Raw genomic sequence first — 14,700 nt, 5'->3', positions numbered from 1 at the left:
CCAACAGGAGAGCACTGACAACTGGTTAGACAAGGATTCTTCTCTTTTTTCTCTTCATTAGGGCACAACTTTTGCCAGCATTCTGATATTTGTTGTTCTTTAATTAAGGTGATTTCTTTCTCTTACCAAACTGTGACTATAAACACATACACATGGTGGGTTATCTTTTTCATCCTTTTAATAACAATAATAATGATTAAAAAAACCTTGTTGCAATTACTTTTCCATTTATTATCGCGATGGATTTTTACAGATTTGACAAGCAGGTTTCTGGAGCTCTTAATGGAGTTGAAAGGGGAGCCTGTGCATGTCACTGTCCATGCACAGTGGAGTGATGAACATAAATCACACACCCACACACACGCACAGGGAAAACAAGGCACTGCTAAGACTGTACAAGTAATAAACCACCGAGGGGTTGTCGACACATTAAAAATCAAACTCCTGGTGCCAGCAGCCATCCCAACACCCTAAGGCTGTGCGTGGCTTGGGGGTTCTCTGCTCAGCAGCCCCTCTGTGTCCCTCTTTCCGTAGGTGTTGGAGCCCACGTTGGTGGGTGGGTAGACGGCGCCCATGCTGCCGCTGGAGCGCACCAGGAAGTCGGCCAAGCGCTGCGTCACGCACGTGGCCGTGTTGCATTTCCTCTTCTCCAGCTGGTGGCTGCCAAGGTGGGACAAAGGGAGCCAGGGTTAAGCCAAACGATGAGCAATGATGCCCCTTCTCACAGTCATCTGAGCCCCTGCTAACGTGGGAGTTCTTTTAATGCGTGCACAAATACAGGAGCGTTAGAATCTTCCCACCGCCTACTTTGTGCCTGAAAAAAATTCCTTGTGCTGGGTGCTATTATCAGTGTTAATGAGGGGGGTTATTCAAATGCAGAGACCTGAACAGTCATATGTCGTTTTTATTGATATCCTGCACAGCAGTTTATGACACCTAAAAAAGCTGTAATGATAGTATAGGTAAGACACTAAGTGAAAACAATGACTAAATGTTTAACTTTCAGCAGAACTTCTAAATCTATTTAGAGCTCTTGCTGATATCATGAGGATTACTAACAGGATGATGATCACTAACACGTATTTAGTTCTTGTGTTCCCACAGAATCACATCCTGCTCTCACTGAAGTGAGTGGTAATATTCCAGTCCACACCAAGTGGGTTAATCCCCCAGACTCTTTCTCCCATCTGCACCACAAACCATGAGAGGTGCCAGATTCAGCAGCACTTAGGATGGTCTTTAGCTCTGTCTCTCTACCAGTTAGCTCTGACTAAACACAGGTTTCCTCTACTGAAAAGCTGCCACATCTTTTTTTTAAACACCACCAACTTGAAATTTCGTTGTGGTGAGAGAGGATCCTTTGCTGAATGATACTTTAAAGAGTGTCCAAGGAAGAATCCATATCTAAAAAAACCCCATTTTATGATCTGAACCAACAGACCATTTACAGAACTCCATGTAAAACTTACGTAGCATGAGGAGGTTTTTGTAAATCACAATTAAATATTTAGCTTGAGAGAGCTTGGGTTTTAAAATTGGTTTCTTAGACTGCTGTGTTGTTCCTTCAGACAGAAATACTTGCTTGCTGAGATTGCCTACTGAGTTATTTCTTATTTTCTTGGACTTCTTCATGCTGATATAGCACGAGTTAGACACCAGTTTGTGGCTAAAATTTACTGTGAAGAGCAAAATTAGCCCAGTTTCAAGCTCTCAGCAGTTACCAATATTTTCCTTTGCTTACTGATTATTAAATCCATCATCTAAAACATCATATAACCTTTTGAAATCATTTGTATTGATCTAGGAATCGAAGTGGAATAGCAGCTGTGAAAGAAATGTCTGTATTTTACTGGCTCCTCATTAATGTCTGTATTTTAATATCTGTGTTTTAATGGTTCCTCACTGGTAGATATGCAGCAATATTTAAGCAATTAATATTTTAAATGTGTAATTGCATTGAAAGAAAATTGTTGGCTAGGGCTTTATATAACCTCTCATTGACTTTGATGGGTATTTCTGCTGGTTTTAATCCAGTCCTTAACACAGGAGGTTCAGACAGCAACTGGTTCTCACAGAGATCCTGCTTTGTTTGTGGAGACATGGTTCTAGGAGCCAGAAAAGCAGACAGGGCACACCACACTCAGAAAGGTGATGCCCTGTGTTAGAATATTAGTTATTTTTGGGGGGTTGTATTTTTTTTTTAAGTGATAGCTGTAAAAAGGTGGGAACTTTGTTATAAAAATACTTTGAAAGGTACAAAAATTGTCATATAATAGCATTTTTAAAATAGATATTCAAAGAGAGAGGAACGGGCAACTATATATATGTATTTACTGAATTAATCTGTAACAGAATTGACATTGAAAGAAATTCACTCAAAAGCCTGACAAAATTAGGTGAGCTTGAAGGTCTCTTCCAACACTGATCATTCTGTGAAAAATAGAACAGTTCAGTGCTGCTTATCTTTTAGTACAAATTGCAAAAAAAATCTTGAAGTGTTTTTCACTCGTTAAAATGTTGCCTGAAATTGAATTTATGAATTTATAAATGAGAATGTATTTCAGACAAGTGAAATTCTATCAGAACCAATTTCTTCTTTTCCTTCTTCTTGTGATTAAATTAATATTTAATTCTGTGTTTTAAAAGTTTGCTTAATTACTGAAAGCATTTATACTATAAAATAATTCCATTTAGCAGAGCAGTAGTATTATTAAGGAACGGTTTTCTGGTTTTTTCCCCTTCAGGCTTGGAAACCTGACAAGTTTTTTAAAAAGGAAGGCACGTGCAAAATACCCCTTTCTTCTCAAGGTAATGTAGAATTTGCAGCCTTTGTAATTTATGAAAATGTTGTAATTGTAAAATGATTAAATGATTTGCAACTTTGTCCCTGGATTTCACTTTCTACCCTGAATGCTTTGATCTTTATGTTACACAAAAGCTGATCTTTATGCTTACAAGAAAGCTGTTTAGTAGGAGGATATTTTAATCTATTTTTTGAGAAAAACCAGCAGAAGTGAAGTCTCTCAAGTGGCAGGATATCACTGGAGCAAAGTTTGCTTTGTGATTCAGTCTGCTATGGCTGGAAGGAACAAGGAGAATCGATACCTTTTTGTCTTTGCTGCTGGTTGTTCTGGCATTTCCTCACTGAGTCCTGAAAGTGTGCTCTGTGACATTACAGGCAACATCCATCCTTGTCTCTTGGAGGGGCCATCAGATAGATCATCAGCCACAGACAATAATCTTTGAACAACAATAAAATAGAGAGCTTGAATAACTCTATTTTTGTATTATTTGAGACATGAAAGCAAAAGCAACTCATGCAATAATCTGAGCACCTTTTTACCCTAAAAAGAAAGAAACATGATCATTTGTTACTCACCTCTCAATAGGTGTAGCTTCCAAACAGCTCAGAGTGACAGAAAGTGCAATGAAGAAAACTGACAGCTTTAGGTTGCACATCTTTCCTTCCAAACTTTCTGAAAAGAACAATGATTCAAAACTGAAGGCTAACCCAAAGGCTCTTCAGCATATCCCATCACTGATGCCCATTCTGTCCTAAATCCAGAGCAGCTGGTCTTTTCCACAGGCTAGAGTGAGAAAAATGATCCCCTCAAGTTCAGTGACACAATTCAGTTTCAGAAATAGAGCTCTCAGCAGTAAATGCTCATTTTCCATCCAGGAGTTTCAATCCTACCCCTTATCTCTGGTTTGCCTTTCCTGACACATCCCAGTCTCAAATTCTGGTCCCTAGTGCAGTTTGCTTTAAAGTTGTCTCAGCCTTTTCCTGAAAAATGCTCTTGATTAATAATAGGGGATATTGTGCTTTTCTGAAGCACATCTGTTGCACTGCAGGCAAAGTAAGAAAAAAGGGAAATATTTACCTTTTTGTGGTCACAGCTCTCACTGGAGAAGCCAGCAGCCCTCTTGGTTAGCAAGAAGCGTGCACGCAACAATCCCACCCTTGCATCCAGCTCCGGAGTATCCTTTTCCCTCTTCCTTTCTGGCAAGCACTACGGCTCTTATATATCCTTGACACCTTTCTCAGCTCTGACATCAGGCAGCAGAGCAGAGATTGTTGTTAATTCCAATCTCCCCAGACAGAAAGTGCCCCGGAGAGGAGCAGAGGGAGGTGGGTCATGGTTGCTCTAGCACATGGGTAAATATTCACCCTGAGCCGTGAAGGGGCTGCAGCAGCACCCTGCACATCAGAAATGCAGCCTCAATTTTTGCAGCTCTGATCAGCTGCTGAGGTAATATTCCCCGTGGGTGTTTTCGGGGGCTAAATAAGGTAACAAAAGTTCCAAGGAAAGCCAGGGCAGGTGAAACACCAGGCCACTGGTAATTGAAATACAAGAAAACACATCTCGGTAAAGATGGAAAAGTTAAGGTTGTGGAGGTTTGCTGTGGAATATAAATCAGAAAGAAAAGGTGTCTGAAGGGATGAAAGCTGTATGACGAATAAGAAAAGAGTGGAAGTTATTCAAATTGACAGATAGAGTTCTCATTCAGGGTGGCACGGTAGAAATCATGTACATTTTTCAGTCAAGTCTAAACGTGAATGAAAATTCTGTCACTGTCGTATTTTACTAACACAGGTGGATTTGTCATGTGTGAAAATGGAGTCAATTAATACATTTCAGAAGGCAAAGACTAGGATTAAAAATCCAGGAAGTGTCAGAATAAAACTACCTGTGCAAATTTATTTCTCTAGTATGCATTGAGTATGGTTTAGGGAAAAATATACAGCTTTTAATAGACTAAATCCAGTGAAATACCAAACTGCAGATTTCCAAGGATACAGATTAGAACCATTTACCTCTGATTTCAGTGGAAATTGGGCAAATAATCTTTTTCCCCTCCTTGTCTCCTTAGTTTCTGCAAGGTACCCCACTTCCTTTGGAAAGCAGGTCTTTTAATTATTTATAAAGGTCAAGGTTCTGGCACAAAAGCAGAGCACAAGTTCCCTGTGATAAGAAGTTACCATGTGCATCTTTTCTATGCCCAAGAGCAGGAGTTAGCTCAGAACTGCCCCAGTGCCAAGTCTTAAGTGGAAACCCCCTTCTTTGTTGATTTGGTCTGTAGTACCAGATTCCCATTGCAATGGCTCGAGTTCCAGCGTTGGCTCCCTTCAGGCATCCCTGCTACTCGAGGTGAATACAGAAGGGATATTTAGCTGGGATAGTGGCTTCTTAACTTGATTACAACTGCCTGCAAATGAGACTCTAGAAAGTGACAACGTGTTTTGTTGATTGTTGTAGATGCTACTCTGGGGTTTTTTTGTGTGTGTTGTGGTTATTTTTTTTTTTTTTTTTTAAAGGGGTGCTACTGCTGGATATTTTTCTCTCTGTTTTTAATATGATCATGTATTTCTTTTCACCAGGTTCCTGTTATTCCCTCTCTGGATGGACAGTCCCAGTGCAAGAGAAGTAAGTACAGAATTTTATCTTCACCATGACAGTAAGTTCTGTGCAACATCTGAAACAACTTTATCTCTCCAAAGACTCACTGTAGGATTTGACTGTGATGAAATAACATTCTGGTGTTACTTTCATTGTGGCAATTTTACTCCTCTGAAATGAGGGCATGATTAAACCCATTTTACAGAGATAGTATTGTGCTGAAAAATAATTATACAGATACTTTGGCTGGGGATTGAAATCAGCCAATCTTCACTGCTTGGATATTGAACTTGAAAATGCCTTGGGGTGCTTTTTCCTGGGTGGAAAGAGATCCCTGTGCCACTGACACTCAGCAGTGGGCTTTATGCTTAGCCCATGTGAGAGATATTGTTTCAAATCCTGAAAAGCAATGGATAGATCAGTTTGTGCTTAAGATTTTAAAAGACTGAACTTAATACTCAGAATCTCTTCTGTTTTAAGGCATCTGAGTGAGTGATTTTCTGTATCAAACTTGAATCAAGCTATGGGTTGAGAGAAATAAAATGAAATACCAATTTTCAAAGAAATATCGATCCCAAATTCTAATTGCAGATGTCCTGCAAGTAGACTGGGGGGGAGCCACGAATGCTTTGAGAGAAGAAGAGAAAGGTTTCTTCTTGTGTGCATTGTAGAAATGAAATCAGGCTCATGATGTCCCAGGAGCACTGCCAGCCTCCCGGGCTGCACAGCATCTTGGCAGGGTCAGAAAGAAGTCTATCCAGCAATTAGTCACATGTAAAGTTAACAAAATTGAGGTTTTGCAGCTCCTGTTGCAAGCTCTCTTAAGCAGGAGTAGTGTTTTCCTACACAAACAGGAATGGAATATTAAATTGTGGAATCTCTTTGACAGCAGAATAATTCGTAACTCAAATTTCAAGATGCTGGCATGAAATACTTTGCAGCTCGTGCCCTTCAGTGGTGGTTGGAACACTATTTTTACCACTGACAAAGTTTCTTAACCTTGATCTTGGAGAAAACCCTTTATTCCTGTGCATGACAACTGTTATCAGGTGAAGGAAAAAGAAAAGCAAATGTTCTCATTAAAGAAATCTGTGATCAATTCTATCCTGAGTAGTTACATGGTAGTTTTAGATATTTATACTGGTGTTTAAGTCTTCATGCAAAGATTTGGCTAAAGAATTGTGCCTATAAGAGGGTCAGGTGACACCAGAGCTGAGGTTTAAAAACAATCCAGAATGTTTTCCCAATTGCTGGATTCCTTCTGGAAGCTGCCCACACCACGTGTGGAACTGGAAAATGCTGGCCATGCTCTGCACTGGCAGCAGAGGAGCAGGAACCAGCCTTGTCCCCAGGGTCTGCTGCCTTCATGGCCTGGGGAGTGGCTTTTGTATCACAAATGTGGGATGAATAGAGACCATCCTAGTGCCTGTTCAAAGTCTAAACCAGCTGAGACGACCTGTGCCTGTTTCTCCTCTTTCCCTGCAAAAGCAGCCTGGGGTGACTTGCTCAGGTGCAGATGTTTGCACTGTGGGTGTCTAAATGCAAATTAACTTAATTCCATGGAGTGCTTCAACTCTCTCACGTGCTCAGTGCCTGAGAGTAAAGGCTGTCTCCTCTCTTCCTCACATTTACCTTTTTCTTAGGCTATTCTTGGCGCCTTCTGGGCAGCAGGTTCCCCTTCTAATGGCTACTTTTCAACATCTGAGTTCTACATTTGCTTAATGACGTTAATAAGACTCATTAGGACTCTTGGAAATGGATGTGTCTCTCCCATTTGTGAGTGTCAGGGCCACATTACCTGGTGCAGGCACTTCCCCAGCTGCTGTGCAGCTGGCTGAGGCAGATGTCTCCAGAAAATTACGCTGTTGCTCAGTTACCAGCAACTAGAAGTGTGTGAATAACTCGTGGATTAGTTGGCCTGTTGTGTCAGAACGGAAAAAAGGGAAGGTTTAGTCATTAACTTGCACTGGGCTTATTTCAGTTTTTTGAATAAACCAGCAATCAGGAGAGCAGCAGCATTTACATTCATCAATGTAAACATTCCCAGTAATGACAGAATGGTGCATGTGTCACAGCTTGTAGCTGCTACCTGAGTTGAGCATGTTTAATTCAACTGTTTTGTGTTTAATGAGACTGTTTTGTGTTTAATGCAATTCTTCTGTGTTTGTAGCAATTTTAGCAGCCCTTTGTTCCTTTTAAATTAAGCTGCAAACCAAAAGTAAAACACAAAAATGAGATTTCATTGATAGTATCAGCACATCTGAAAAAGTCCAAGTACCCTATGTGGCCAAATCTGAAATTAGAAGAGTAACTCAGGTTTTCTGCTGTCATTTCATATGTCCTAAAATATTCTAGATTGACATTGATGAACCTAGCTATCAGGACTCTATTGCAGCAACTAAAAACTATGTGGAACATCAGAGGGAGCATAAAATCAGTCTAGACAATGATTAGGAACCTTGATTGTTCCCTAAATTTTTACATTTGGATGGCAAAGTCTGAAAATTTTGGCTATAATGCTTTCTTCCCAGTGTTTCTTGCTTGGTGCTGTGTTGTTACCACAATATTTGGACTTTCTGGTGTGTGTGGAGTTGTAATTTTCTACTGTTAGCACTTAAGCTCTGTGTAATTGCTTTGCTCAAACAGTGTTTTATCAAAGCTGCTTTTGCTAACACAGCTTTCTTTGTTGCCCCTTTTGCATGTGGGCCATTTCAGTGCTGATAAAAATATAAAAAGCTGTTCCTGTTGATCCCAAAACTGATGTTATACCTGAGGAAGAAATATGTAAGAAGCAGCTGAGAGGTAAGAGGTGGAACGTTAATAATTTCCCCCAGCAGTGGAAAAAAAGATGATTCAGAAATAAACTGTATCCATCCATGGGATTGATGAGCAAATGAAAAGAAGTAATTTGGGTAGGCAACAGTATTTTAAACCAAGTTTTATGATGTACTTGGTTACTCAGCTCAGCCACTGACAGAACAATGATGTAGCCTGACAGGACTGTGGCTAATGATTGCTCTGAGAATGAGCTCAGCAGTTTGAGCTGAATCAGTGCCTATAGCTGGGAATCCCTCAAGAAGGAGAAATAAACTCCATTTTTTGATCAAAAGAGCCAAAACTGAGAGCCCAGTGGTTGGTGAGTTGTAGTTCCTACTCCCATTCTTACTTACAGTTTATAGAGTTTTAATTGCATCCAACAATTTACCTTTGAATACGACAGAAGGTTTAACTTTTTGATTTTCTTTTCCCCTGTCTCTCCTGCAACCTGTTTCCAGAAGTTAAAAGCAAAAGCAGGACTCCCTTTTGCTTACCAAGGGCTCTAAACAGTCCTAATGTAAATATGAATATGGAATAGAAATACTGTTCTTTCTTCCTGGTAAATTAAGTCATCCATTGCTTCCTGCTATGCTAAATCTCTTCATTCACTTTCTGTAGCAATTAATGACAGAATGAAGTCTCCCTAAATGCTCCTGCTGGGGAAAAAAGAGAGGAATTAAGCATGTATGGGAGGGCTGTTCTGATTTAGTGAGTGTGACTGTGAGAACTCTCCACCCTTTTTTCCCCACCCCAGCATCTTATATAAAGAGCACAGACACCTGTGGAAGATGCAGTGAACCACCCTGTCACCTCTTGGATACACTGCTGATTTTCAATTCTACACAGATTCCTGTCAGCCCTTCATAGCTGATGCAGTGCATAAGTTTTAACTAAGTTTTCTCTTAAACTATCCCATTTTTTAAAAAATCAGATTTTTTTTTCCCTCTGCGAACTGCTGCAATAGAATGACAATCTGGCTTTGTCTTGAAACACTCTGAGTCTTTTAGATGATGCTGTCTTGACAGCTCTGCTATTAATAGTGGCATTTTCCCTGCTGTTTAAAAAGGAGGCTTGTGCTGCACTGAGAATCAGTCATGTTCTTAATAATTTTTCACTGAGGGTAGACGCAGTCTGTGAGCTTACGTAGGAGAATTTACGTTGACAATACCATGAAACATTAACTAACTTTATTTGTGGTGTGTCATCACACGTAGCTGCAAAACAACTTCTTCAAAAAGAAGTGCACTGGGGCTGAATTTACAGTATGCTTGATAAATTGTATGTGTGAGTGCAAGACCTGACCTTTTCACTCTAGCTGGAGATGAGAAAACACTTTGATAAGCACAAGGAACATGAATAAGTACATGAAGCTCTCTTTCTACTACAAGAAGTCATTAAAAATTCATTAGAAGTTCAGCATGTGCATCTTGACGACATTTAGGGGATTTTTGGTCTGTTTTGGTAGTGTCCTTTACACCAAATATTGCTGTTTGCTTCCATTTAGCAGCAAATCCACTTTTGGCTGAGCTCGTCCTTGATAACAGAATTCAGGAACAGAGTGAAAAAGTCAGTACTTAAATGTGAACTCTCACTAATAATTTAGGAGCTATAAGTGGCATGGCTAGTCCAAAAAATGTGGTGTTTTTTACAATAAATAGTTATTGAGCCAAACACCCTGTGGAAAACTGAAAGCAGGGCATTATTGCAAGGGGGGAAAATGAGGTTCTGGAACCTTTCAGTCATTAACATATTGAAATAATTTCATATTAACATATATTGTGCCAGTGAATGATAAAATTTCAATGGGAAAAAGTTGAAAAGTCACCTTGTGAAAGTATTTGATTCAGAAAAGAGCCTTGTGCAGAGCAGCAGAGAGGCACAGGCTTCAGGACAAGTATCTTCAAAATCTGTAGGTGTTGAATACCTACTGTATATTTAGAATGGGTATCTTGAATTCTGCTTTTCATTTTGGAGTATTTTCTGTTGCATAAATAACTGTCTGCATTGGTAGTCTATTTTATTATTATTATTTTTCTTGGTTCTTGCAGGGTTCCTATGCATTTCCACATTTCTGGCTAGTGACCATGATTCTAGTGACTGTGGGCTTGATTTTGTTAGTTTTCACAGAGCTCCCATGGGCTGCAAAGGGCTCTTTTCATTTTTGAGAGCTCACATTCCCACATGTCTATTGGAATTGTGTTCATGCTTAGTGGTATTGTGTTTAAAAATCAGCAATGTTGACAATGTCATATATAATTTCATGTTAACAGAACATTTCATACCACTTCATGTAAACGAGGTGGTAGTTTTAATCTATTTGATCTGCTTAATCTATTTTTTTGGATGTTTTTGTAAGCAGGCATAATCTTCATGGTGTTATGGATCACCACAGCCCACTGCTTTAAGTCATATGTTATCCTGCTGCCCTTTATAACACTCATAACAATTTGTAGAAGTTAAAAAAGAACCATAGCAGTTGTCACCATAGAGGTGAGGTATTTTTTATTAGAAACTCTTTAAAGCTACACTGTTATTTGAAGTCAATACTTTATTTTTCACTGCCAAAAGAGGATATATACTTCATGCAATTTCAGCCTTTCTGAGGGAGAGTACCTATTTCAAGGGATCCTATGAAAATTTCCCATGTTTTAAAAATGAGATGTTTGTAGCATGCTCACAGGTGAATGCCTAGCTGTGTGCCCAAATTCCCAATTCCCAAAACATCCTGGATTTTCCACTCAGATATTTCAGGCCTTTTAGGACTGAGCTGAGTAAAGAAAATGCCAGGAGTATCACCTCTGACTATGTAGCCTGATGATATCTCTGCACACAAAGCATATTATCACACACCAAAAACCTTGTGGACTTGATGGATAGCGAAAGTGAGACGCTATCAGGTTACATAAACCACTGATTGATGAATCACAGGTAATGTCATTTTTTCAGAGGAAAAGGCTCCAGAGAGACTTTGAAGCTTTGAACTGCCAGTCAACCTGCAGTACATTTGTTCCTTTAACTTTTCTCAAAGTATGTTCCTGAGACAATTTGCCTCGTTAGTGGAAAGCTGACGACCTGATCACACAACAAATCCCTTTGCACTTTAATTAGGAAGTACTGCCCAAAAGTATTTAATTAGCTTTTCAGCATTCTAAAGAGCTGTTTTGGCAATTGAGACATTTATGTTTTCTAACATTTGAAAACAGAAGTTTGTACAACAGAGTGTCTTCCAGACCTGCAGCAAATTTTATGGAGAATAAAGAATTTTATGTCTTCATAAATTTCATAAATTCTATCAAGGCTAGAAGACATGAATATGCTTTGCCAAAACAAAAGCAAAGCCCCCAAATCCACACAAGCGCAAATCAATGTGCTAAACTGCATTCTTGAGGTAGAAACTGTTATGGCAGTATCACTGCTTTAAATAAATAACTAGTTACGAAACCAGGAATAACGTTTTGCCCCTATTATCTCCAAGGTATAAGTCTGAATGCTTTCTGGAAAAGTCTGTTTATTATTTTTGTGTTACACAGGAAAAAATTGAGGCAATTGTGAGTTGAAAGGGGTGAGTAGAGTCTCTAGCAGAGTTGAGGACAGAAGATGGATCTGAATTTTTATTTACTCTGTAGCTGACATGAACTCTGTTGAGGTGAAAGGAAATCTTACTGGATGGTCAAAGTAAATCTGAATTCAGGCTCAAAATGGGCAGAAAGTTTTGTGCCTGTGTTTCTGCACATACAGGGGTAAACATCACCCTACTTTTTTATTAAGTGCAGATGGATGCTTTTCTACCTGGTTTGAGTAGATCAAGGTCTCACCTCTGAGTCTCTTCACTGGTAACTACAATGAGACCTTGTGGCTCCTCTTGATTACCTTAGTTTGGTATAAACACTGCTTATATGAATGCATTTTTGATTAATGGATAGTCAGTTAAATTATTATATCTTTATTTATTTTGCATCCTTCTTCTTCTTCTTTTGAAAATGTAGGTTCCCAAAATATCTTGAGCAGGGTTGGTTTTTTTCGTGTTTTTTTTTTTTTTTTTTTCATTTATGCAGATGCTGGAACCCCTACAAGCAGGTGAAAGGAGTGAAAATGTTGTGAAAGTGTCTTTGTTGTGGGGTTTCTATGGTCATTTCTGAAGACTTGAAGGTGTACCTGCTGATTTTCAGATGTGATGTCTAATGGACTTAATTAAAGTCAAATTATTTCTTCCTGTCATGTGAACTAGAACCATTTATGCTTGGTCAGATTACTTCTGATTTTGTAACATCAGTAATCAGTAACATAACCTCCTTCCCTCTTCCCTTCTGACCCTGTGTCACCCTTTCCTAGAACTCCACCCAGCCTGTAAATTTACACATTTACCTGCACCCCTAAAGTTCCTTTCTCTTTTTTGGGTGCTCTCTGAATGTCTTCAGTGGACAGGAGTGTCAGCACTTCATGCTCAAAGATCTGGCACAGATTTTTTTAACAGGGAAGAGAAAGAGATGGGCTTAATTTTCCTTCTAGGAACTCAGTCCACGTCTGTCACATCTGATCATGTTAAAATGCACAGCAGAAACAATTTGGCAGGAACACAAGTTTGGCCCCATACTTGGTTAATTTTCAACAATATAGATTTAAACTCAAAGTTCAAGTGTGCCATATCAGTGGTTTCTTCCAGAAACCTTCTCAAAACTGTAAGTACCTGATTGTTTTGCCCTGAGAATATTTTCCGTTGTCTCAGTCTAACATTAGTGTAATTGCATTTGAGTAACAGTTTGAACTGTTCCTACTAAAAAAAGACTTCAAAAAGCTTTTTGCAACCAGAAAAATAAATTAGTTAATCCTTACACCATAATTGCTTTCTGAATCGTTATGTTTTGTGATTTTTAACCCTGTAAACAAAATAAAGATGTGGCAGTTTATCTGTATGACTAAGCTGAGCTAAATGGAAGATGAATTTTACACTGAAAGCAGCACGTCCTCTTGGGACTTGGGCAAGGCAACTTGCAAAACACTGCAAGCTTTAAATCTAGATATTTGGGTGCTTTTTTTTTTCCTTTTTATTATTTAACTAGGGTGAAATGTGATTTAAATCTATAAAGTGTGTTGCTGGGTTTGTGTGGGAGAAATGGCTCCAAAGGGATGTCTCAGTGCTCGCCTGCCTGCTGCTGCCAGTGTTGGTCCACACAGGAAGGCTCTGCTTTGGTTTTAAGCCAAAAGCTTGGTTTTAAGCCAAAAGCTTGGTTTTAAGCCCTGCTCAGGCCAGGTTCCATGGGATGCTGTGTGTCCCACAGCTGCTTTGAGCTGCCCACCCTGGGAGGAATCTTTGTGCCCTCTGCAAAGGGGGCGTCCTCTGATGGCTCCTCTGGATTTCTGGCTAAATCCCGTGGGGATTTATTCAGACAGTGGGGATGACTGGAAGAGGCACTTGTGGCACATAAATCTGCCACCAACTCAGTGCAGAAGTGGAGGGAGGAATTTTACTGCCCTCTTCCCTGAAATTCCAGTGAACATTGCAGATTTATGAGTGGGATTCAGGTGTTTACATGACAGCTGGTAGATCAGTAACAACCTGAGGGCAAAATTTTGCATCACTATTTTAATATAACTGTATTTTAATATAACTGTATTTTAATATAGCTATATTTTGGCCTGTTTAATGAGCTAAAGAGATTTGCAGATGAGTCTGAAGAGCCCAAGAGTGTAAACAAGGTACACAAGAGGAATGTACAATGGAGAGCAATAGATGGGAGAAGGGAGTGGGAGCACATTTATGTCATCTTTAGGCACAGAAATGGTAATTTAAATTCTAATCTGGACTTAAAGTGTGGTGTGACTGTACCTGAGCTGAGTGAGTTATGCACCTGTGTCTTTCTGGTAATTTAGGCTGTTATTCTATGTTGGCTTCTGTAATATTTGATGAAGTGTGACCAAAAAATACAAAGCTGGAGAAAGTAATTTCAGAAATAGAGCTGGAAATAATAATTCTGTCTATTTTGTTATTCAATTAATAATCTTAATAATCTTCCCAGTAAAAAATCAATTGAAATGCTTTTTTTTTCTGGATCATAATTTATGCTCTGAGGGAAGGAATGAATAATTAAAGGCCAACAATGCTGGTTTGTCTCCTGTAATTGCATGAGGAGCGGTGTGATGTGTCTGATTCCCCAGGTCAAATGGTAACAGGTTGCTGTCTGGTGTCTTGTAGCACCAGAAGAGAAAACCTGCAATTAGCCAGATGATGTTCCCTGGGTGTGATAGTGAAATGCAGGGACTGCTGCAGTAAAGAAAATAATCCCTTTGCCAGCTCCTAGAAAAGGACAGAAATAGGGCACTGCTGTTATGTTTTGGTATTGCTGGTGGGCTTCAGACAAAAGCACTATTTAGATAAGGCATAAACAATTCCCTGGGATATAAATTTTATTTCAAATTTCAAAAAAAAAGCTGTATGAACACAGTTTAGTCCTGTGGTTGAACACAGCTTGTGGAAGTATCTGTG

General features: G+C 39.3%; 1 protein-coding gene across 1 annotated transcript; it reads right to left on the bottom strand.

The window, feature by feature from the left end:
• Positions 1–470: 470 nt before the first annotated feature.
• On the bottom strand, positions 471–3,459 carry IAPP (islet amyloid polypeptide). The gene is made up of 3 exons (XM_063394823.1): positions 3,380–3,459; positions 3,106–3,240; positions 471–660 (listed from the first exon to the last, which is right to left on the bottom strand). Exons 1-3 carry the CDS (start codon positions 3,457–3,459, stop codon positions 471–473), a joined length of 405 nt encoding a protein of 134 aa, XP_063250893.1.
• Positions 3,460–14,700: the final 11,241 nt, after the last annotated feature.

This window comes from Prinia subflava, chromosome 4 (assembly GCF_021018805.1).
Source record: "Prinia subflava isolate CZ2003 ecotype Zambia chromosome 4, Cam_Psub_1.2, whole genome shotgun sequence".
Taxonomy (NCBI): domain Eukaryota; kingdom Metazoa; phylum Chordata; class Aves; order Passeriformes; family Cisticolidae; genus Prinia; species Prinia subflava.
This window is presented reverse-complemented; position numbering and strand designations above follow the sequence as displayed.

Bases quoted from the DNA above. Each gene is read 5' to 3' on its own strand.
- IAPP (XM_063394823.1), bottom strand. From the start codon at position 3,459: ATGTGCAACCTAAAGCTGTCAGTTTTCTTCATTGCACTTTCTGTCACT. The intron at 3,241-3,379 runs GTGAGTAACAAA...TGTTGTTCAAAG, and splicing joins GAAGCTACACCTATTGAGAG to ATTATTGTCTGTGGCTGATG. The intron at 661-3,105 runs GTATCGATTCTC...CCACCTTGGCAG, and splicing joins CCAGCAGCAAAGACAAAAAG to CCACCAGCTGGAGAAGAGGA.